Source organism: Columba livia, chromosome 1 (assembly GCF_036013475.1).
Source record: "Columba livia isolate bColLiv1 breed racing homer chromosome 1, bColLiv1.pat.W.v2, whole genome shotgun sequence".
In the NCBI taxonomy this organism is placed as follows: domain Eukaryota; kingdom Metazoa; phylum Chordata; class Aves; order Columbiformes; family Columbidae; genus Columba; species Columba livia.
In genome coordinates, this window is record NC_088602.1 from 198,539,991 (window position 1) to 198,565,665 (window position 25,675).

A 25,675-nucleotide genomic window follows, 5' to 3' on the forward strand; every position below is an offset into this window, starting at 1 on the left:
GGAGCGGAACAACAGTTGGAAGGATTTTACTGAGGTTATAAAGTTTGGGCCGCTACCCCAGAGTCAGAGCTGACTCCAGGAATATTCTTCCTCTCAAAAACTATTAGGCAACTAATAAAATAGAAGGAAAAATACTGATCCTGATTCAGTTCTGGTTCAATTGCATTCAGAAACATGAAGTTTCTTTGTATAACTGGGACTGAACAAGCCTCAGTAACTAAGAATATAGACTGAAAAATCAGGTTAGCACAAGAATAAGTAAAGGATCAATGTGATCTGCAAAGATTTGTTCTAGCTTGAGGAAACTTTTCATTATAATGTCCTTGTTTGTGCGATGAAATAAAGAAGAGCTTCTTTTCATTATCAGGTGATAGTATGAACAGTAGTTTATCATTGAGAAATAATAAATGTATCATCTAAATAAATTTATCATCTGAACTATATATTTAAAAGTAAGCAATTAATTTGTAATGAAATTATTTATAGCAAGAGTTTGTGAGGTTAAACCTGCCTGACTCCTGAACACAATTTTATTTTAATCACAAGCCTAGTCCCTCATGGGCATTTGTGCAGGTAGCAAAATGACTATCCACTGAAGTACTACACGCTATTGCATGCCAGTCAGGATTGCAAAACCCGGTTTGTCCTTGTAGAAGCATTGCAAATATGGAAAATTATTTCAATGCTTGTAATTATTTCAGGATTAGTCACTCAAGAATTAAAAAGTGAAAAGTTAAGATTTTGCCCACAGTTCTTCTAGTAAAGAATTACAAGTCATAAGTAAAATAAATCAGGTTAGAATTGAAGCTGTTATCAGCTAGTCTTGTGACTGCACTCTCCAGTACATACAAACTAATTACAGCTAAGAGCCCTACAGGAATCTCATGCTGGCAGCTTGTCAGCTGTGATGTCTTCTCCATGTGCTCGCTAGATTTTAGTTGTGATGTGCCAAAGAGCTTCTATGGATTCCTCAGCAGTTCCAGCCAGGAGTTCACTTTCTTGCATGATGGGATTCACAATGATACCAACATTCTGGCTATTTTGTGAGCCGAGGAACTGAAACGGACCTCTGTTGAGATCTACCGCTACATTTCTTAATCTCTCTGACTTAATTTTTTTATTTCCGTGTCAGTTTGCAGCTGTAGACATCTCTCAGGGAAAAGTCTGGAATGTATTTTCATTAATGCTCCAATTTTCCGAGTGCTTTTTATTTTAACTCATTACATCTGCATCTGTGATAACTTTTGAAGTACAGTACTGCTACTAAGCTTCATGAAAATAAGTAAAGCAATGTGAGAAACATTTGCAAATATTAATGCTCAAACTTAAGCATTTCATCTTCTTTTTATTATGTGTAAAATCATAGAATAGTTTGGGTTGGAAGGGACCTTCAGAGGTCATCTAGTCCATCTAGTATGCTGTTATAGGTATAACAAATAAGAACTACATGATGTTGAAAAATAGTCTCATGAATGTAGGGCTATAAAACAATGGGAATTATAAATGCCCAATGCCCTTTTGCAGCTATTTCATTTGTTGTTGCGATTAATGCCTAAGTACTTTTTAGGCAGTCATGAGGCTGATGTTTGTATATCACAGATTGCAAGATTCAAATGCTAAATGGAAGACCAGATTTTCTCTACTTACCTTACATTAAGCTTGTGTGTCCATATAGCTATTAAATCAGAGACTGACATTAAAATCTTTGTAGAATCTTATTTGATTTCTTAATCTGAGTTAATCATCCTGATCTCCCTTTAGAGTCAACAGATAGAAATATGTTGTATTCAGTTTATCTCATCCTAAAACAGGTACCTGGGATGTCAGACAACCTGCCCTTTGGAGGTTCCTGGATATGGGCACCTGGACCAAACTCATTGCTCAAAAGGGAGAGATTTCACTTCTTTTGTTTATGCCATTCTTTTTCACCTTTTCACTGTTTTTTCTGTGGAAGTAGTTGGTCTTCCAGCTCTTAAGGTAGCTTGGTGTTTGCCATTCAGTGTTGCCTCTGTTTATGTCACAGAAAATGAGGTGTTCAAATCATTTTACTTTTGCTGGCTGGAAAAGTCTTTGTTGTGAAACTGGAATGGCTCCCCAGGAATCTGTCCTCATGGGTGAGGAATGTGACAAAACACTGTCAACTTTGCTCTCCCTCCTGGTTTTTGGGATTGCTCTTTTGATCGTCTGGCATGATATTAAAGAGGGCACAGCACGGACTGATGAGGAGCAATGCAGTACTTCTTTAATCAGTTTGCACAGGACTTATTTAATCAGTTTTTGTGGCAGTCAAACAGTTATGGGTATTTGTGCAGAGCAGACCTTCATTATAAAATTAGTGTGATTATGCCAGTCCCAAAGAGTCCAACTGAGTATTCTGCCAAAATGTGTTGGGAATATGAATTGTCCTTATTAACTTATTTATTCACTTAGACAAGCTGTTAGTAAGTGACAATGAGTTTGTCCTGCATGACTTTCCAACACAATAGACTCAGTTTTAGCTTATGGGCAGAGTACACGAGAGCAGAGCAAAGATTCTGTCACAGAATCAAAATAGCTCAGTTTTCAATGCAGTTTGATCCCTGTGCTCTCCCTAATTGACTTTAAACAGTAGAACATAAACAAGTAGTTCCTGAGCCCCGTTGCAGCAAAGAAGAAACCACCTTATAATGTTTTCCTTCTACTCACTTGTATCTGCACTGTTCATTTGTAAAATACTTCTGTGTCTGTCTTCACTCTTCTGTGCAATTTCTTAAGTTATAAAAGATTTTGCAACAGAATTCTTTTTTTATCATTCATTTTATCAATTCTTGGGGAAGACTGATCTAAATGCAACTTCTTTCTTTGATAGATTTTTTTTGTTCGCAAACTTGTTCGCTCTGTGGATGTTCAAACACTCTGGCATTTGGACTAGTTTTTAGACTTACCAGTCCCTGTAGAGGCATACTGGTAGTATGCCCTTACAAATACACATACATGCTGTAAATCAACATCATCTTCTCTGTGCCTACATTTTCTTTTTGCTCTTCATCTGAGCCAGAGCTGCTTCTTCATAGTTTTTCTTTTTTTTCTTTTGGATTGCAACACGACCAACCCAGTCGTCTTTTTCGACTGGTTTCATTCCTTGACTGGAAAGATATCACCTGAGGCTTCCACATATAAGCTTTGCTCTTTCTGTTGGAGGACCAAAATGTAAGAAACAATTTATTGTGAGGGGAGGAACCTTCAATCAACACTCATAAAGAACCAAGCACAGGATTCCAGGGAGGATCCTCCATGAAGCTGGCAGCTAGGAGACTGATCCTTCTCCCCATGGCCACCACCTTCTGAAACCTGAACCACCACCATGCATGGTCTTAGGCTGCTGCTGAAAGGTTTCAGAGGAAAAAGAAACAGCAATCATCAGCTGGCTGTCTTCTGTATCAACCACAGAGGTGACTGTAATAGCTGCTTGGGTAGAAAGGGCTGCCCCAGGAATTCCTTGCCATAGTCTATACCTCTAAGTGGCACAGCTCTGTCACGAAAGCCTATTCTCTTCTGTTAATACTCCCCATTTTTAGAGAGTCATTTATTCTAACAGACTGCCCTGAGTCTCAAGGAGGCCTGACCAGCACATCTTCCAGCTGGAGTTACAAAGTGAAGTGCTAGGTTGATTCTTTGCTATATCTGGGACAGAAGATTTGGTTGTTTCACCTGTCTCTCAGAACTCAGAAATGTCATCATTGGTACTAATTACATTGCAAGAACTTGCCTCCTTGTTCCCAGATGACATATTTCTTCACTATTTTATATTTGGCAGCATTTACCTACAAACCACCAAGAGACTCCCTGTTGTAAACCTAACAAGTTGTTGGTTCAGCTTCACTTTTGCAGTCACTCCTTCATCTTTCTCAGGGCAACATTACTAAAAATGCACCCTGAAGATCTAAGAGCTTCCCTATTTTTTGCTTTGTTTCTTCTGACCTCCTTCAGCATTTGTCTCTATTGCTGCCTGAAATTAAATTGCAATGTAGTTTTGGATACAAGGTCACCATGGCTATTCAGTTTTCTTTTCTGCTATAATACATTGACCTAGTCTACATCCCCTGCCGCTTTCCGGGACTTTTCTTCACAGGAGACTGTTCAGATTTGAAAAGCTTCACTTACAATTGTTTACAGCGTGTGTGCAATCACAAAGGAAGAAAGCTTCTCACTAGCAACTGCACTTCCTGTGATGTGTGGCGTCTTTATGGATATTTAGAACCCACTTACTCTTTCCTTTTGCCTTAGTTCCATGTTAAAACTTTGTTTTCTGAGCTTGGGAGCAACTGTGGGTGCTTTTTGACCTGTTTTACTCTGTAAGTATAAAGGCAAAGGTGAATGAGGCTTAAATGCATCCCTGCAGGAGGTGGTAAGACTAAAAAGAATCAGGTTCAAAAGTCTAGATATGCATCATAGAAAAGACCTGCATATGTACGACCAGCCTTTCTGGACTTGCAGTTACCAGTCAGCAACCCTCCTTTAAATCTGGACACCTTTCAATTGTCCCTGGTGATAATTCACCATATCTTTCAATCTAACACAAGATAGGCTTCCATACTTTTTATTGTTTGGCATGTTACTAATATATTTAGCTCTGTTTTGATTTTCCTGTAGTCTGCAAGAAGAAAAAAGGTTTCTGGAGACTGAATATGAAAGAATTCCAAAACAAAAGGTAAGTATGAAACATGAGGAAAAAGATGGTTTCTGTTCTGTCACCTAACATAAAAACATCAATGAAAATGTTTCTGCAGTATGCAGCTCTAGACCTTTTTAAAATCTGGAACACTTAGAAAAATCAAGAAGTAGATTTTGTAGGAGAGGCTGTATTACATCATTCAGGTTTGATAACTATGGCAAGCAGTGAATAACTGATTCAGAAAAGATCTGGATTTTCTTAACTTCACTCAAAAACATTTACTGTATTCAGCAAATGGATACTGCAGGTAAAGAGAGCTACAGGTTCTTGAGTCTAGGATGTGTGCATGGGAAATACATTTGCAGTCATAAATCCTGATGGATATGTGTAGTTTTGTTGGAAATAATATTCTGCTGCTTATTGACAAAAGAAAAACACAGCTGGCAAGAAATTGTTTCATATGTGTTGTAAAAAACATTATCATAATTCAGCTTTAATTATTCTGTAATACCACTAGCTGGCAAAATGTAAAAGGGTAAATAAAGATTACTGGATCTTTTGCTTCATTTTTTAAAGGATGCAGATAAGAAAATAAAACAGTTGAAAGAAAATTGTGACGAGCTCTGCAAAGAAGTAATCCAAAGGAAAGCAGAAATTAATGCACTAAAGGAAGGTGTTTCATCCAAGCAAAAGCTGATGCTAATAGACAAGAAAGAAGTGGAAAATATTCTGGAGAAGCAGGCCAATTTAAAAGTAACACAAAATGTATTGTGTGTATATATATCTCTGTGTGTGTGCATGTATGTGTATATGGGTACATGCATTTGTCCGAGGACACGGTGAATCTTCTGCATGTTGTTTGTCATTCCAGATTCATTAGATGGCATTACATTATATATTTTACATCATTTTTCAATAAGCATGGAATACGCTGCTGTGCCATAGCCATTATTACTCCTTCAGGAAATAATGTGTGCTATGCTGTATTATTGTAGGCCACTCTAACGTATGCTTAGATACAAGTTAATACAGATTTAATACTGAGAATTCAAAAACAGTAAATGTAACATAATCAGATATATTAATAATATTTAAGGATCTTTTTTATCTTGCAGATATAATGTAATAGTAAATATCATAATGTTTAGTTTCAAAATTAGCAGCTACAGTTCCCTGGGACAAACTCAAGTAATTAAAAAATATGTTTCTTACCCATTTTCACAGTGGTTCTAGGTGAATATTACTTCTATGAAATCTTACCAGATTTTGAGGTTATCAATCTAAACTTTCTGTTTTGTCACTAGGATGAACTTGTTAAGCTCCTTGGTGTTCCAGCACAACTTGGAAAAGAAACTGAGAAGATTAATCGAAAAAAAATGTATGGTTTTAATAAATAATTATATACGCATAAATGGGTATATATGACTTCTTTTAATCCATTTGTTACAGAGATGGTTGAGTACAGTTGTTGATTAAAGTCAGGATCAACATTTTTTAAAGAGTCTATAATCCACTTAAAATCCATGCACTGTACTGAAAAATATAGTATATGCAGTGAAATGTTTTAAATTTAAGTACAACAAAGAAAAACTTAGAACAAAGCTGGATCAGAAATTGCTTAATCATCTTACTGTGCGGTGTTACTATATATCAGATCTACCAAGTAGATTTTTAATGGAAAATAATTTACCATGTAATCTAGCAATTAGGCTTTTCTCCCCTTTCCAGTCCTGAGTGACTGCACATGAGCTTCTCTCTCTGGGCCTCCATGAAACTGGTGGCTTTCACAGCCAACAGTCTGGCCTGAGCTCCATAATCTAAATAATCATCCTCCCTTGATACTTCTGTACCTGTTTTTTAGTGAGCGCTGCTTTGCTGTGAGCTGCTGGTGTGAATTCTGGTCTCTAATATTTCAACATGAAAAACATAAGCCAGCAGCCAGCCTTTTCTTTCTGTGTCTCATGTAGTTGGGTCTTTTCTCCCCTGAAGCACAACATGTGCTGCTCTCTGTATGTGTAAAGTCTAATTAGCACTGGGCAATTTCAGCCAGGTCACTCACAGATCCAAGTGCCTTCCAGATGAGCGACAGGTTTTGTGCCCTATTTGGGCACAGGGTTACACTGGTTGCAGTCCCTATTTGTAATACAGAAATTGTTTCTCAGTTTTAGAACCTGTGTAAAGGTTTTCTTCTACGGTTTCCTCAATACTCTGCTTAATGCAACTCTGCTATCATAAATACAAGAAGTATTTCCTATAGTGTTCTAGAGAAGCAATTTAAAAAACCTAGTGCATTATGTAGAATGTTATTCATGAAGCATTTAAATGAGTCTTTCTACTTGTATTGCATCATAGAATGAACTAACTAGTTTCCAGCCTTTGGGAAAATATTTAGAAGTGTCACACTCATGCACCTAGTAATTTTGACAGACATCTTTTTTTTTTAAGTCTTTTTAATACTACCATGGTTCTAAGCTCCCTGTTAGTCCCATGGCCATCTTCAATTTTATTGCTGAACTGTATTGGCATTTTAAGATTTTCTCTGTACGTAGTCAGCTTTCAAACATAGAATGTAGACAGTTGTGGTGTTGAAATTATTTTGTGTGTCCATGAAAACTGGCAATTTACATTTTACCATTTAAATGTACAGTGGAAATGTTAACCCCTACGGTTTTGTTAACATTTATCCACAGAGATGCAGAGAAGATGACAGAGGCCCTTAATGATGAAATAGAAGAGCTGAATGGTACCCTGAAAGCCATTGAAAAAAGGAATGAGGAGATTTTGCAAGAAAGAGAAGATGTAGTAAAGGAACTGGATGGGAAACAAATTTTGCTAGAAAGCAAAGAACGAGAATGCAGTGCTTTGACAAAATTCCTAGAAATTAGCAGAGAGAAGGAATCAGCAGTCCTGTCAGAGAGGTTAGAGTAGTAGACATAAGCCACGTAGTGTGAGTGAACAATTCTCTGTTCTCAAATATTTATGTTTTTCTGCTGTATTGATTACATTTTCAACTTCTGTGCTGCAACCAGTGCAGACTAGAAAGTAGCAGGTTTGGTTCTGACTTCAGAAATGTTTATATAAACTACTGGAATCTAGGATCTGACTTGAAGAAGAACATCAAAATCATCACAGTTTGGTAAAATCCTGGGAGAATGAAGCTGGATTTTGCTCTGAAAGGGAAATCTTCTAGAGGGATTTTCTCCCCAGTGAAAATATAATTTTCTCTGTGTAAAGCACAGAAAGTAAACTAGAGTAACAAAAAAAGTCAGTATTTTCATTTTCAAATAAAGATCATAGATTTCTGCACCCATGTACTCTTTAATTTCAGTGGGGAGTGGTAACTCATCGCTTTAACATTCTCTTGAATTATGAGCTGATATATACTTGGTAAAATAAAATGAACTGTTAGGTTGATTGCAAGCTTCAAGTTCTTCCTCCTTTGCAGAGGAAGACATGTAGTTGTAATCATGGCCACGTGCTCAGCAACAATGCTTTTGCCTTGAAAGTGTTTTATTAAAGGACAGTGGCACTTTAAACTGAAGTGTTGGAGTGAAGCAAACATACAAATATTCCCTCATACCAAAACAACTGTATTTTCTTCTTATAAGTAATAGTTTCTCTGGAATTTTAAGCATATTTAGAACAGACTACGAGATGTTATTTACATCATTAGGAATATTGTAATTGATTAAAGTTATAAAAATGCTACTTGTTTAGGTAATTAGTGTCGGTAGTTTATAAGTTTATCTTGCTGTTCAACCATAATGATGCAGTACTGAAAATCCATTAAAATGATCATGTCTGTTCGTATGCATGTTGCAGTCAAGTTACCTCCTTCTAAAATTCTGTGTCTATCTATATAGAGAAGCTCTGGAAGATAATTTAAATAAGTGTGTCATGGAGAAAAAATGGCAACAGGATGTTCTTATTCAGAAGCAAACACAGAAAGACAGAGAACTGAAGAATTTAAAGAAGATCGAGTTACAACTGAATATGATTTATGATTCCTTGGAACAAGATAAGTCACAACATAAACAACTCAAATTAGAGGTCTGTATGAATACATTGACATAAGGATTCTAAATTTTCTTATAAGAAATCTATCTATGAAATCTTTTGACTGGTCCTAAAATGGGAAAGGAGAGAAGACTGCTTTATGTCTTATGCACATAAAAGTGTCAAGAATGTTGCTTCAACTAACAAAGAAACCTCTAGGTGCTATGGCTGTAATAAAAATACAGGGTGTTTCAGAAAGATGGACCCAGTTTCAAAGCAGTGATTTCAAATTGGGTCCATCTCCATGAAACACCCTGTATCAGGATATATATCAACTATTCTAAAGAAATTATTTCAGGTGGGAGCATCCTCTCAAGGAGAACTGGGAGGCTATATGGGCACTGTGTGTCTTCCTTTAAACCACTGCTTGAGTGTCTCATTTATGAGTGAAATAATATAGTGACTTGTCCATTGGCATAAAATAAATTTGTATCAGAAAAATACAGCCAAGTATTTCCTCACTCCCAGATATTGAAAAGATACATATTTTTAAAATTTGAGGGTTGTTTGTACATTACTGTAAATAATTTATAATGTATTTAACATTATTCTAGATGAAAGGAAACTAAAACTCTATAAAGCTTGTTATTAAACAATATTAAATAATTCCTTATATTCTCTCTGTTTTCTCTCAAATTTCACCCATTCCTCTTTTCTCTTTTATTTGTGCTTTCTCCTGCTTTCTCCTGTCTCATTCTGCTTGTCTATTCAAAGCATTTCCTTTCTTTTATCTTTCCAATTATTTCTTTAAATTTTACTTTGTGTATAACTTTTTAGTATTCTCATCCTCTTATTACTGGTTCTTCCATTCTCTCTTTCTTAAGCTTTTCCCCTCTATGGGCTCCTTGCTTAGTCTAAATTATATATCAGTCTCATAAAATCAGTCTTATTAGTCAGGGGACTATTTTTTCACAGACCTGGACACAGTGTCCTTGAAATTTTTCTTGGTTCTTCTAACCAGTTCAGGGCAGAAAAAAAGTCTTATTTACATCACTGTAATTTTTTTAAATAATTACATGGAACTCACATACTTTGCTACTTAAACAACTCTAAACATTACTCAATATTATTGAGTATTTTTAAATAACACACTTTTTCTTCTATCTCCTCTAAAATTCCTCTTGAATTCACATGTGTATTAATTATCTAGTAATATAAGCCCACTTGGGATGAGTGAGTAAAGCTCTATAACTGCACAAAAAATTTTAGATTAAATTTCCCAAAATATTGGTTAAAGGGCTGACTCATCTACCAGACTTCGATCTTAAAGCTCACACTTTCTCCTCGGTATCAGCTAAAAGAATCTGGGGAATGGTATTTTTTTCCTATGTTCCTATTGAAGAAATATTCCTCGTTCAAAAACACGCAATGCTAAAATCGACTCCCACAACTCAGCGATAGCTGTGGTTAGAGCTCACTGCCTCGGGTGAGATCCAAACCCAAATCAACCCCTTTATACTGTGTGAAAGGACAAGAGACCCGTAATGAGACCCTTAAAGGTTAAGTTGTGTTGCAGAGGATTGTCTGAGTGCCAACGTGAGGGTCTATTAGAGGCGTGTGTGTGTCTGGCAGGTAGCAGCATCGTGGGGATTAGGGAAGGGAACGCCATCAGAGAGACAAGTGGAATTCTCTGCAGCTTTTTACTCCAGAAGCTGCAGGATGCTACCCTAATGCAACCAGGTCATGACAACATAGTTGTTTTAACCCATCTTCCCCTTGCTATGTGGTTTTGCTTTTTCCTTTCTTGGGTCTTTCAGAAGAGCAGATGTGAAACCAGCTCTCCTGTGCAGCATGTCAGGTCAGGTGCAGTACCCGAGTATGGACGGCTTGAGCGGCAAGCGTGACTCTGCTTGGCTTTTGCTCTCTGGAGACTATTTTAATTTGCAAGACTTAGGAGCTTGCCTAGGAAAAGTTAAATATTCTGACTAAAGGTCTTTTAACTACTTAAAAAGTCAGATTTATATTTATTCAGTGTGATTCCAAGTGAAAAAATTCACAATAATTAACTGCTATTGTAAAAATGATTGCAGAAGCTGCATCAGTGTGCTTCTCCAAATTTCTCTAAATCACGTGCGAAGTGCACAATGACTGGTTTGTAGAATAAGGAAATTACAGGAATGCTTCCTTCAAATGTGTTTTTCTTCTTAATAAGTTGTGAAAGGTCAGCTATTGCTAAACGCTGACATTCTGTGTGAAAGAGAACTGGCCGCTCCGGCCATCGGCAGCCCGGACCAGAACTGCTGTTGCTCTCCATGCGCGTCTTCTCTCCGGTCAGGACAACGCAGAGACAGCCAAAAGTGCCTAAGTTTAGTCATGGCTTATGTGAACAAAGATCCTTAATAGATTAAAGATGTTTATATGAGCTTTCTACTTTTAGACTCAAGAACTTGATGGCATTTTTAGAATCCCATATTGAAAATGTGGAAATCCCCACTTACAGCCACTGCACAGCAGAAGGGGTAACTGATACCTGCTCCACAAAAGGCCATGTTTGCCTCTTCCACAAGAGTGAAAGCAGCTTGCTTAGAATAGGTTTTATTGACCTTTTAGCAAATCTAAATCAAACCAAACCTGTCTCGGAGCTGGCAGCTGAAACCAAAGTAACTCCCAAGGTCGCCCTTTACTGTGCCTCTTGTTTCCCTTTCCCTTAATGCAAATAAACAACATCTGATTTTATAATATTGTCACAGAAGTGAAAACCATAAGTGCAAACCATCTCATTATCTGTATTGAAGTATAGTGGTTTGAACTCTAACATCTGGCTGAGATCTGAGAAAGATACCATGGGGTTGTGTGTATCGTCTTTGAACGGCTTCCAGACGTCTCGTTCAGTGCCATTCGTTTTGCACCTTATGAAATGCAGATTTGCAATTGCAGACATGCAACATGTGCCTATAGTTAGCCTGCTGTATTTATTTCATATATAGCTGTAAAGAATTTTTAAGTGAAGTTAGTCCCTGTGAAACCGGTATAACCTTTTGCCTTATGAGATATATCGCGCAAGTAGTTGTGGTGGGATTGTTCAGCTATATTTTATATGAGAAAGTAGTTTCTAATGTGTCTTCCTTCACACACTTCATTTCAAAATCTGACTGAATAAACAAATATTCCTATAATGTACAGGAAATAATAATACATAACTCCTTGAGTTGTTAATTTTGACTTTCTAAGAGCCTCGCGAGGAAAGGTTGTACTTTAATAATTAAAAGCAAAACCAGTAATATTAAATCTACCCTAATGACCCTATTAAAATCAGTGGTAGATCGATTTTTTTCCTTCAGCAAGGTCAGAATTTCACTCAGAAAATCCTCTGTAAGTTTAGAAGCTACTATTTGTGATTATTTTTTAAATGATGGTTTAGTTGCTGGAGAACATAACCCTTATAAATTCGGTACTTAAACTGGGCTTTGTGAAGTTTAGTGTTTATAGTTGAATTATTAAAATAGAATTTGAGAAACTTGGGTATGTTGCTGAGGAACTTACTCAACAAAGAACTCTTGGACTTGCTGTTGTAACAAGGCAGAAAATTCATTTTTTTAATGTGCGCAACTACTTCAAATAGGTTATCTGCAGTTTACATTTTTCACATCTTTTGTTTGAATCACTCGGTGCGCTTCATTTATTTTTGTAGGCAGAAGCCATCCCTAAAAGTAGTGGAGTATTATTAGAAAGACGACGAGAACTGAAGAAGGAAATTGAAATGATCAAGAGAAATTTAGCCGAGCAGGTGCTGAGTTCTGTTTTCTCACACTTTTTCACTGTAGCAGTTGGGTTTCAATGATGAGAATAAAGGGACTGTTTGAACAAAAAATGATGGGAGTTTCTCGTTGCAGCTTTCTGGTGAAAAAACATGCACTAGTATGTGTTCAGATTTAAAACCCACTTGTTTGTCATTTTTAAACATCATTTCTCAGTGTTACTGGTCACATACTTGAAGGCAGAAAGCAAACCTGCTTTCTAGGTTAAGCCTTTCTGAATATCATTAACTACATTTCAGCTAGAAATATGATGGATATAAAATTCCTTCAGATATGGCACAGAGTCTTGTTGAAACAAAGGCAGTTCAACCTTTGTACATTATAATTCTTTGATCTTCATGGTTTCGTCATTTGTGGATGTCTGTCTATAGGCAGCACAGCCATATATAGTGTGGAAATGCAGATGTCTTCATTCTTATTAGCAGCAGCAGTAGTAGCATTAATAGTAGTAGTAGTTGCCACTACATAAATGACTTTGTAAAAGCAATATATTTCAGAGATACCTTCTTCTTAAGCTCATACCTCCTTTTTACCCTTATATCCATTTTCTTTTTGTACTGCCTTTGAATTCGTTATCATTATCACGTAGGATACAGCTTGTCTTTGAATACATACCCGTTTGGTATATTCATGTCACTTTTTGTGTATGAGATATATATTTAATGTGCCACAACAGTCAATAACAATCTAGTCATGTAGACAGTGGCATGTAGGAAGTCATCAATTCAGCTCCTCCTAAAGACGTCATCCTATTCTGGGTGGAGCAAGTAGTTCTTTAGAGTTCATTGACTGTATTGACTGAATCCCCAACAACTCTAAGCATCTCGATACTTTGTTGTGTTTTATACACCTAAATTTGGTCTCTGGATGTGAAAGCTCGATGTCTTCCATTGTGTAGTACGGCCATGTCAGGATCTGGCAGTAAGCGTATTTTAAAATGATACGGCCATAAGGAACCATTCTGACCAATGGGCAATAGCTGGAGGACGTCCTAAGTTCAGGAACAGAAATGCTTCTAGGTGATAAAATACTTGGGCATGTTATTATAGGGATTGTGCATGGTGTTTCAGCTGGTATTTTAAATTTTATTTACTTGAATCCATGTAGCCTGTAAAGTATTTCCAACTTTGAGTTTGCCAACACTGATGCATTGATGCATAAGAAATTGAATTTAATTTTCTTTAGGAAATGATATCAGATATGGATGCCCACACATTGGAAAAATGTATTGCTGAAGAAGGCCGGCTTGTCAAAGAGCAGGAAAAATGCAGAGATGAGTTATCCAGACTTGCACATCTGACTTTGCTCAGAGTTGAAGAGAAGGAAAGGAAATGTAGGGAGCTTCAGAAAGCCCAGGTAAAAGATTATCTCCTATCATTTGAAGGGTCTTCAAATGTAAAAGCAAGTATATGGAGAATTTAAATTGCTAGTGAGGAGGGCTTTATGGACTGTCATTTCCCACTTTACTCTGAAGTTCCATCACAACAGAGGAAGCTCACAATACTGTGTTGTATTACTGGCAGTTTATGGTGCAGTGCAATACTATATTAAAATATCATGCCACAATTGAAATAAGGTATTTGAAAGAACATTTCCTTTCAAGCCTATGGCATAAAGAGGCAGAAAAGCAGATAGACAGCCTCAGCTGAGAGTTTCAGTACAAATATGTGTTTAATTTTACAAACACACGTACATCAAAACAGTATTGCTACTCATTTCAAGGACAAGCAGCATTTTTTATCTTCCTGACACATTTCCAGGTGTAAATTGTTACGTTAATGTGAAGAAAGATGGAAGGAAAGCTTTTCCTACAGTCACAGAAACTAGGACTGATTGGGTTTGCTGCCTCCACTTTGCTGGCATTATAATACCGTATATGTGCTGTGATGTTCCACAGTTTATGCTGACTACCAGGTTTGTATGTGGGAATTAACTATTTTTGCTTCCACAATGGATGTCTGGATTCAAATAAATGAGATCAGCTACCCTTCCAACCCTTTGGGCATCTTTGTCTATAAAATTAAAGTAAATAAACATGTCAGGCTTTGCACCTTCAGTAAAAATCAGTCCATAAACAGATGAAACACTGAAAGAATACAAAGTAATGGACACACACACAGAGATTTGCAACCCAACATCCACCACCTTTTTTGATACCAATTTTCTCCTCATACCCGAGGGAAGTGAGAAACGGCCTGTCCGGTGGAGGTTAATGACACAGGCTATTAAAGACTGAACACAACCGAAATCAAAAGGTCCATAGACGTAACAAACTGTAAATGTACCATTCTACCCAATCATCAGTGATTGCTTAAAAGTTTTATTTGAAAAGGTACCATTTCCTTGATAAATATGCCAAATAATTACATAGTGATGAAACCAACAGGCTGATCAATAGAAACAGCAGAACTCCAGATACAGAGGACCAAGCATTTTAGATGCAGCATCAAATTATCTACATTAATTACAGCCATTGTAAATGTAATATACATAAAAAACTGCTCTTTAACGTTGTTAAAATAAAAGCTTTTCATTATAATAAGTACTTTTAGAATAATCTTACCCCGCTGTCTTCCTCATCTAAGAGGAATAGGTGTTCTGAGTCATTCATTTGAAGATATTTCTTTGATATAACTAAAGTGCTAACTGAATTCTATTTAAATTTCAGGTACAACTCCAAAATCTTATTAAAGAAATAAAAAGAAAGGATCTTGAAATAAGACAGTGTAAAAAGAGGAAAAGAAAAATCCAAAGAGAGTAAGAAAATAATGATTAGCTAAAAAGTGTCTTTTAAAGCAATTTTTATCCAATGTATGCATAAAAATATAATAATTATTTCTTTCACACTTGTCATTTCTTCAGAGTCCAAGGATTTTCTCAAATGCATGATGTTATTCAAAGCGAAAAGAATAAATGTATAAATTTGGTGAACGCTGCTCAGCAGAAAATAAGTGAAATTAAAAACCAGACCAAATTGCTAGGAAATGAAATAGCAAACTTAAGGAATATTATTATGACCAAGGAAAGGTGAGTTTTAAGCAAGCTGAGGGTCACAATTTACTGATGTAAGATTAGAAAGAATCTCAAGAGATAATCTAGTTCAATTTCAGCTATGCCTGTATCGTCCTTGATAAGCTCTTATCCTGATTTTGCAAATCTGATTCAAAGACATATAGTGACACCCTTACATACTCTGTTCCAATTTGTTGTCACTCTAACCCTTCACAATTACATTGAGGATCACTGCACGACATGAAGCACTTTTGAAGTCTGGCTACTGTCACGTTCCTGTCCTTTGAAAGGGATAAATTGTCACTGAATTTCCTTCAGATCACAGTTGTTGAGCCTCTGGCATCTGAATTATCGTGCTGCTTCATTCAATACGAACAACACTCTTGTACTCATACTTGCTTATCCTCAGACAAAAAGAGGTCCAATACCTATGTGATTCCACAAAAGACTGGTGCATGGTACTATTAAATGAGTCACTAGCTTGTAATGCAGCTGTCTAATTATTAAATTAGAACAAACTGGATTTCTTGGTTCAAACTCAAACTGAAGATTATTGGGTAGTGTTTATTTCAGATCAAACAAAACATGGTTTCAATTTCCAGGCAATCCTAGTCAAAGTGAAAGGTTACAGTCACAACAAAGGGGATGGCATGGACAGCGGGTGCATGTGACTCTATTTTTTCCTAGACCATTATTCAGTGGTGGTGTCTTTTTACCATCTTTTGTCGTCCTAGTGATGATACTCTGCAATACAGACAGAATAACGTTGTCTCTGAAAAGCTGGGAATGTAGGAAACTAGTGAATAGTTAACTGTGTATGCAAGACAGCACAGCCAAAACTGAGTAGTTTAAAAATAACTTTATTTTTTTTCCAAAACTTTTGGTTTTTCTGTTTTTGGTTTTGGTGCCAAAATATTCTACAACTAGGCCAAAAAATGCATTCAGGACACATTTACTGAAAGTATTTTGTGAACCTCCAAGTAGTTTGATTTCAAAGTCCTGCTGGAGGCAGCTAGAAAAGAGGTGATCCAAATGTTTTATCAAGATGCACAAGCTGATGTTTTGTGCTAAAATTTTTGAGGCCTTCCCTATTAATTGCTGCTGAAAGGAGCGAGGGACAGGGCAAGGCTAAAACAGTTACGTATTGTCTAGATAGCAGAAATACCGAATTATTGTACATGACCCTACTCAAGTAAAGATCCAACAGGGATTTTGACCTCTGCAAGCCTACATTTAAAACCAGCAAGAGGTACTGAATTATCAGTAATTCTCTTGCCTATGTAAAATATTTTTAATCCCAGTAATAGCCTTTAGTATCATAGTATCACTGATTTAAGTGCAACCTATACAGGTTGGAGAACAGATAGAATATCAGTCCAAATAAGAGAAAGGCTTTCAGAAAATATTTAATAACACATTGCATTTCTGCAACACTGTCATGCTTGCAGTCTGAAATTGGCTTCACAGAAGCTTAATTCAATTCAGCAATACCCTGTGGAACTGGAAAGGGTTATCCACACAGGGAAAATGAAGCAGAGAGACGCTCCCTGCGCTGTACAGGGCAATCCAGCAATGTGACGGTGGAGCCCACGAGGGGAGGCAGGATATTTCATCCGCATTCTGCACTTTAACAGGAGACCATGCTGCTCCTTTCACACCTCTTCTGTATGTCAATGTGAATATCTCCCCAATGTAGGTAAAGTAGTGATACTTGATCATGAAGTGACAGTTCCAGCAACCAAATGCAGTAATTCTGAGTTCCGTGTCGTGAGCAAATAAATGATCCATGCGGCAACAATCTGGATTTTAAGTGAGGAACCATCATCTAGTGGCCAGCAAGGTTGCTGGAAATCATGAGTTCTGTTCTTCATTTTTATGGGTCTATAATGTGATTATGTCACTAAGCTTTCAGTGTGATTTTTTTTCCTCATCTGTCAAACAGGGAAACATAAGTTTCTTTCTTGTGTGTTATATTACATGGTTTTACAAACAATGAACTTTGAGACCCTTAAATCACAAGCATACATTACTTACACATCTCTTTTTAAAGAGAAGGGCAGGATTTCTACACGTTAAGAATTTACATCACAGTTTATGCTTCTGCTCTTGCACTTCGTTTCTTAGAGCCCCTTGGGCTACCCAGTGGAGAAGAAAAGAGCTCTAGTGCTGTTCTCCATTTACAGCATTTTTCTTGGGCCATAATCCAGTTCTCTTCAAGCTGGAAAGAGCTTGCAGAGAGAAGCTGTTCTTGCAATGCTTCTGGGAAGCAGAGTGACACAGAGGATCCTTTGTGTATTCGAGAAATTAGTTTAAGCTCTGCTTTTAATTGTTGAAATTGCTTTCAAAATTGAAAGGACTAAAAACTTGCATACTTTTCTGTTATGTTAAAGAAAATTGCAGAAACAACATCTGAAGAATAAAAATAATGTCGCAATTACAGACAGTCTCAAAAATGATTGTCGCAAAATTGCACAAAGCATGCACGAGATGGAAGAAAAGAAAAAGCAACAGGCTCTGGATCTCGAGAGGCTCAACAATATGGTCACCCGCATCGAGGGGGAAATGGAGCAGCTACGCAAAAAATATGAAAGGGCTGTTCAGGAACAAAGTGAGAGGTATACATGTGAATTTGACGTAATCTGGTGTTTAATTTTGACATTCATGAATCATCAGTATTTTCCAACTTATAAGCACTCTAAATTAGAAATACTAAAAGACTGGCTCACTACAATGTTTCACTGAACAGTCTGCTTCACTGGTGAAGATGTTCATTCTTCAGAACTATTATTAAAAAGTATGTTGGACTGGCCATTGAATGCCTTGAGAGCTTGTAGCCTCCTGCTCCGTTTGTGCTTTGTGTGCTGGTACGGTGTAAAAATGCAGAAGACGTAAAGCTCCCCAATCATGCTGGAGAGCAGCCAGGCAGAAAGGGACCTGGGGGTACTAATTGACAGGAAGCTCAACATGAGCCAACAGTGTGCCCAGGTGGCCAAGAAGGCCAACGGTATCCTGTCCTGTATCAAAAACAGCGTGGTCAGCAGGACAAGGGCAGTGATCCTTCCCCTGTACTCTGCATTGGTGAGGCCACACCTGGAGTATTGTGTTCAGTTCTGGGCCCCTCAGTTCAGGAAAGACATTGAAGTGCTGGAGCGGGTCCAGAGAAGAGCAACACGACTGGTGAAGGGACTTGAACATAAGACCTATGGGGAGAGGCTGAGGGAGCTGGGGTTGTTTAGTCTGGAGAAGAGGAGGCTTAGAGGTGACCTCATCACTCTCTATAACTACCTGAAGGGAAGTTCTAGCCAGGTGGGGATTGGTCTCTTCCCCCAGGCAGTCAGCAATAGGACAAGGGGGCATGGGCTTAAACTCTGCCAGGGGAAATTTAGGCTGGATATTAGAGAGAAATTCTTTACAGAGAGAGTGGTCAGGCATTGGAATGGCTGCCCAGGGAGGTGCTGGACTCGCCGTCCCTAGAGGTTTTTAAACTGAGATTGGACATGGCACTTAGTGCCATGATCTAGTAAACGGACTAGAGTTGGACCAAGGGTTGGACTCGATCATCTTTGAGGTCTTTTCCAACCCAGTCAATTCGGTGATTCTCTGATTCATTCTTAAATGAATGCTGTGGAAAGCCAGGAGAGCTGTTACAATTATATGAGAGATTAGTTCAACCTTTGTAATTGCTTGTTCTCTGATTTTTACATTGTAATTATTTTCTTACCTATTTTAAATATTGTCATGGTATTAAAATAAAATTTGTAAAACCTTTTTACATTTTCCCAAATTATTACTACCTTTCCAAGCTGACAGTTATGTTCTTGAATGGAAGACACTGAATATGAGTTGAGTTTTTTTTAATTTAACCTTCTCCTTGTGGGCTTATTGCAGTGGTCTTCTGCTCAGAGATCGAGAAGAAGAGCTGTGCATTTTATATGAAAAAATAAACATGCAAGAAATGTTGTGTAGAAATGGAGATATTGAGATACAAGTTCTGGATGAAAAGATCAGATTTCTGAAGCTGAAGGTAGCTGAGAAAAAGAGACAGATTAAATTGTGGCTCAAAGCGCTCCCAATGAAGAAGGACCTGGATGCACATGTGGTGGTACTTCAGATACAGGTTGGTGGGTAAACAAGCCCTATTTACTTGTATTATTCTGTATTTTAGAACTTCAGTAGTACAGGTGTCTAGCAAAGCACTGATACATGTTTGTAACTTCAGAAACATGAATTTCTACAGCTTTGTGTAACTGGCTGGCACACTTTGTCATGCACATGCCAAACGCTTCCTGGATATGGAATCCCAGCTCAGCCTCCCCATCGCCTGGAATGTCATTCTGACTAAGCTGGAGAAGGGGAGTCATGGGGAAAAAATGGGAATGTAGATAAAATTTGTTAAAACTGTATTGATGGGGGTAGGTGGATGGGTGGGAGATATACTTCGCTCTTCAAATTTCTAAAATAATAACTCAATTCACACTTGACCCTGAGCCTACTCTGGAAACTCTGCTGCCTACAATGAGATAATCCACATATATTTTCTACACAAAAACAGTGTAAGTTTTAGTTCTAGTTACGCCATGACATTAAACAGCTAACAAACTGCAGTGTTCATCATTGTTTGGGACATTCTTTCCTTGCTTTCTGAAATGGCTCATTTACTTCTGACCTTATCTCCAGATGGTAATTTTTTCCATACATATTATGTTAGTGTCTGCACAAAATCATCAGTTAGGGTGTACCATTGCCATTTGCAATTGCATCGATGGGAGCCCTGACTCACTGACAACTAGTGCTTGCACTTTTCTGCTACTTCTGATCTTTTCAAAATATCGGATGCTTTGCTAAAAGAATAAAACATTATACAATACCTTATGCAAATTGTACCCCGAAGAACTTTCCAGTGCCGTTACAGATTTAAATGATGAACAGAGGGTGCTTGAAAAAATATGATAGACTAAAAAAAAAAACCAAAAAAAGGAGTTTTTGGGTAAGATTCAGAATGAGATTGAGAGTCACTGAGTCAAACACAGTAATAAAATTCAGATGATTTATGTGAACCGACACAGTCAATCACGAAACTTAGATGTTTCTGTTCTGCATTCCTAAAACTGTCTTCTTTGTGCTGATGGTTCACGTGAAGCCTGAAGTCACCATTAAAGGAGGGTATTGCTACAGATGCTTTAAATCTTTTTGCAGTATTGACATAAAACTAAAAAGTAGGAAAATACAGAGTAGTGCAATATTACATGTGGAGTAGTCTTAATAAATGTTCCCAAGGCAGAGATTTTCCAGTAAAAAATGGCAAATAAACAGTTATCAGCCTTTAAAATGTAACTAGATACTGTGGTTACCAAATATTACCTAGTTCGAACTGGCCCTAACCCATCCATCTCCTTATGCTCAACCATTCCAGCATTAATACCCCTCCTCCCATGGCCAGTAGCCATTATTTCTAGTGAGAAACAGTTTCAATTTGTTTGGCTTTTTCTCTATGATTTAAAGAAAAGCCATAAGCCTGAGTCTGAATCCTGGTGTTGGCTGCCGAATTCAGAAGCTAATTCCTATACCAGTTACAGATTTGGCCCCGTGTTGGAATCTGACTCGGCACCTGTTCAGTTATGTTGTGCAAAGGATCTTGTGATAACGATCATTTGCACAAGACTTTGACTTGATGTGGTGAGTACAGATCTCAGTCACTTGTGTCTCCTGACATCACGCCGAAATCTGAGGAGGTGGTAACGGGAGCTCCCTTTCAGCAGCCATTTCTCTGTCTTTCAGTGTAGGTAATTATACACACCCAAAGGGAGGACCGGTGCACTACAGGACTGTGAAACCCTGATTTCTATCAGAGGCCCTTAGACCTCCTGTAATGGAGACTGTAAATCTCATTTCTAAGTCTCCTTTTAGTTTTCATTACTTCATTCTGTTGTGACCTTGTGTAGGAGCCTGCACCTTAACTTTGTGTTAGGAGCCCGCAGAACAAATTATTTACATACGTGAACCAGAGCTCTTTATTAATGGAAAGAGTTGGGTGTCTTTGCCTCCAGAGGGAGATGCTGATAACCCTACTTAGGGAGCACAATATTCCTCTTGGAATTCTCAAGGGACCTACCTCTCTCCATCACCTAGATAGGAAACGTTCAATCACGTAAGAAGGATGCTTCAAAAGGCTCCTACGTTTAAAATCTAGTTTAGACCCTTTGAATTAGGCAGGCTCAATCCTGTACCTGTACCTCTTACAATTTTATTCTTCCTTTTATTCCTACCCTTCTGTCTCCTTAGGTCTTGGGTATTTTTCAGACTCGGTCATCTTATTCCTATCTGTACTATTTTATTCCTCTCCTGCTTTCTGCAACCTACCAATTACCCCAGAACTTCTTTTCCTTTTTCACCCTTCGCAGGTGAATTAAACTTTCTAGTACTGAATGTTGAATGATTTTCCAACAACAGATATCCATAATTGGTAAAAATTGAAACACATAGAGAGAACTCTAAAAGGAAAACAACATCCAGTCTCACAAAATAGAAGAAGTTTTAGTATTTGTTGTTTGTTTGCATTGACTGAGATCTTTTGGCTCTTGCAGAGACACTGTTTGAATCTAAGTATCCCATGTTCTCAATGGATGCTTTAATCATCATTAAATTAGCTGTTTCTGAGATGGGATATCTATTTCTGTTAGACATATACCTCTTGGAAGAACAGATGGATGAATAAGTCCGTTGTATTCAACAGGCTGCAGGAGCTGACCCCATATCTCGGTGGCCGTGGAGGCCTTTGGGAGGGGGAAAATCACAGGTCAGGGCTGGCTGTCAGTTCAGGAAGAACAGAAATGCCATTTGGTTGCCCTGCACTCCCTTTATCTGACACAAAAAATACCTGGGGCGATCCTAAGGTGGCTTTCCCTGGGCATAAAACTATGTAACTTCTAATTGGGACTGCACATCAAGGGGCTGTTCCTGCTGACTGAAATGACCCGTGAAAACTAATCTGCCTTCATGCATCGCTGAGAAATACTTGGCATTAATCATTAATTAGTCCAACACTTAGACCTGCTGAGCTGTCAAGACACTGCAGATGAGCTTAACCTCATTCTACTTCTGTAGTACTCACCTTATATTTTCATCAAGACCCCATTTCCTTAGCTTGTTTATGAAAATGTCATATGAAACAGTATTGAAGCCAGGTAAAAATTCAGATCTGTGATACCTACTGTTTGTCATCCACACACCTCTTAAATTATCATAGCAAGAAAACGGTCTGGTTTGGCATGTCTCAACACACCTGTTGGCTGTTATCTCAACCATTCTTCTAGCACCTACAGAGAAAGCTTAATAATTTCTTCCAGATTTATTCTTCAGAAACTGAAGATAGTCCCATAGCTCTTTTTCCCCCCATCTTTAAAAATAAGTATAATATTCACCCTTTTCTAGTGGTCTGTGTACCTCACCTACCTTCCCTGACATTTCCATTCAGACCAGTCCCTTTATCTCGGTATGTGTTCCCTCTCATCTCTTCATTCTTCAACAATTCCTCTTGACTATTACAATCATAGAAAAGCCTCTCTTGCAGAGCCTTTTCCTATCCCCTGTGTCACATCCACTCCAAGAAAGAACTTTTCTTGGTTTTAAGACTAGAATCTCTTGAAACTCAGATAAGTCTTGTCCAAGGAAAACACTACACATGAGGGGAAAATAAAGAAAAATGCCTATCATCACATGGTTGAGCACACACACAACAGTGTGGTTATTTACAAATGTGCTTTGTTGTCCACTTTTTTGGATTAGCCTGCTTCTAATCATTCTCAATTCTTATTGCATTTAAAGTAAGCCTAGTATTTAAGATCAACATGAAACTTTTTATGGATTGGTTTCTTCTGGTTTGGGCAATGTTTTTGCTGCTTTAGTCCTTCTTCTCTAAATTATCTATTCAATCTTTCAAAATTTTGCTTGGTGAGCTGTCCCTAATCTCATTAAGGTACTGCCGCCTCCAACGAGGCATTCGCAGCTGAGTCAGTGGTGGAGAAATTTGGCCCAGACAGCACACACCCCTGGAAGCAGAAAGCATATCTGCATCCTGTTGTTTGTCCTGGTCCTGCTCTTACGTTCTTCCGCCCTGTGTATTACTGGCCTTGAGTTTTAGTTTATAACTCAAACAAATCTTTCAGTACCCAGTTTTGCACTGAATGGTGTTCACTTTAAACTGAATCATGATTTGACAAGGAAATTGTTCATTACAATTATTTAAGGTTTTTATTTTGCCTGCTCTCAAAGTGTGAAAGAAAGAGATGCATGACCATGTTTTTACCAGAAAAATAAGTGTTTAGGACAAGTGTTCTGGTAATGCTCTGTAATCACTTGAGAAGATCTGTTCGTTTTCCCTTTTCCAGTTAAGCATGACTAGTTAACTTCCAGTGAACAAACCCCAGCCCCGCAGCAACATCTAAACATTTACTTTGTCTTTTTGCTGACTGCTCATGACTTTAAGAGCCGGTGACCACTTATTTCCTTAATAATATCACCTGCAATTGATGGTTAGCATTTGGAGCAACTTACTTCAGTCGTGTTATGTTAGAGCTAAGATATCAAGGTTGGAGTGACAATGTGCTGACAGACGGCCAGGTGCGTATCAAAGCACAAAACCCCACCACTGTCAGTCTTGCAAGTCCAAACATGAAGAAATGGTCCCTGTCACTCCGTCTGCCAGAACTGCTGCAGAGCATGGATGTCCATCCAGCGTGTTCTGGGAAGCGTTATTCCATGGGAAGCTCTCGCATCGGAAAGGTCAGGGAACACCTGCTTCTCTGGGTCCCAGGAGTGCCACATCGCTCAGTGTCACCACTGAGTCACTTCAGGACACGTGCCTGGAAGCTTTAACATGGTAAACCTGGATGCCTATAGGGATGGGACCTTCAGTGCTAGCCAGCAGGGCAGTAGGACTTTCAGATTTAACTTGCAACCAAACCGTGAGGGACCTGTATCCTTCCTACAGCCCTGAATGGGCCCCGTGGGTCAAACAGAAGACTGTAGGGAACAAAGGAAGAACCCCCACCTCAAACAGTTGGCACAGAGGACGAGACGTAGCCTGAGGACAAAGCAGCAGGTGGGACTCAGTTTCTGGCAGACTGCAGGGTTTGCTTCCATTCTGCAACTGTCACACCTTCCAGTCCAGGGCTCTCGTGATACTTGTAACTCAGAGAAAAAGCCTCTTCTGTGGGGCTGAATTATTTATACATGATTTTAGGCTGTTGTGTTGCACATGGTAAAGGAACAAAGGGAAGGAGTGTTCAAGACATTTAAACCATTAATAAGATGAAGCTGATTTACATTTGTGCATTATAGGGAAGACCTTGGACACAATCCACTGTTTTTCAAATTCCCATTCGTTAGCAACAGGACAGGACAATGACGCACTTGACCTCTGGTTTTGCAGGGGAACGTTTCCCAGTGCCTGACCAGTATTGTTTTGGTTAGTCCTACACTGCCCGGGCATCCCAAACCTCTCCCAGCAAGGCTGGGTCTTGCTTCCAAGCCCAGGTGTTGGCAGTGCAGCCCCCACCTGTACACCCAGGACTCGTTAGTGTGGTTCTCCTGGTGCAAACTGGGGACACTGAGACCTTCCATCTCTGGTCATTTAGTAGTAGTGGAGCTTTTAGCTTTTTGTCTGAAAAAATAACTGTTGTGGCTTTTTATTTCCTAGTATTCCCAGTGCAAGGACAGGATCAAACAGATGGAGGCGACCTTTACTGACCCCATGAACGAGACAAGAAAGCGAGACTTAGGAGGGACGGACCTGTCTCCACCTGAGCTGCTAAAAAAGATTGAGCAGGTAACATCATTTTTCATGTCACCAGCTCTCAAGTCAATTGACCCCTTTTAGAAAAAGAAAATAGTATCTTTTATTTTTAAAATAAACTGGCTAATAGGAGCTCCAGCTCAGCATCTGCTTTCCAGGAAAACTGGACGTGGGACATTTTGACTTCTCCCAGAACAGGAGTAGAACATGTGTTCTGTGTGGCGCCCCTGGCTCCGCAGCATCCCGTACTAGCTGGGCCCGTCACATCATTCGCACCTCACTGCAGATGCTCCTGATTCACTAGGGAAAGGCACAGAAAAGGCACCAGAGGAAAATAAACACAGAATAATAAACTGCTAATAAATGAAGTTGTCACTCTTGTGCAAGTGGCCCTCAGCTGTC

General features: G+C 38.4%; 1 protein-coding gene across 12 annotated transcripts in view; it reads left to right on the plus strand.

Moving 5' to 3' along the window:
* Nucleotides 1–25,675, plus strand: part of CCDC146 (coiled-coil domain containing 146) — a 79,642-nt gene that overhangs the window by 49,529 nt on the left and 4,438 nt on the right. For 3 of the 12 annotated variants that reach the window (XM_065049111.1, XM_065049119.1, XM_065049110.1), the window contains 12 exons: nucleotides 4,633–4,690; nucleotides 5,231–5,419; nucleotides 5,959–6,032; nucleotides 7,345–7,572; nucleotides 8,518–8,704; nucleotides 12,342–12,437; nucleotides 13,654–13,824; nucleotides 15,137–15,225; nucleotides 15,331–15,495; nucleotides 17,871–18,095; nucleotides 19,369–19,597; nucleotides 25,178–25,306. In XM_065049111.1, coding sequence (XP_064905183.1) covers nucleotides 4,633–4,690; nucleotides 5,231–5,419; nucleotides 5,959–6,032; nucleotides 7,345–7,572; nucleotides 8,518–8,704; nucleotides 12,342–12,437; nucleotides 13,654–13,824; nucleotides 15,137–15,225; nucleotides 15,331–15,495; nucleotides 17,871–18,095; nucleotides 19,369–19,597; nucleotides 25,178–25,306 — 1,840 coding nt within the window. The remainder of the gene's footprint in view (nucleotides 1–4,632; nucleotides 4,691–5,230; nucleotides 5,420–5,958; nucleotides 6,033–7,344; nucleotides 7,573–8,517; nucleotides 8,705–12,341; nucleotides 12,438–13,653; nucleotides 13,825–15,136; nucleotides 15,226–15,330; nucleotides 15,496–17,870; nucleotides 18,096–19,368; nucleotides 19,598–25,177; nucleotides 25,307–25,675) is intronic. The other 9 variants (XM_065049113.1, XM_065049120.1, XM_065049112.1 and 6 more) reach the window with 6 other exon arrangements.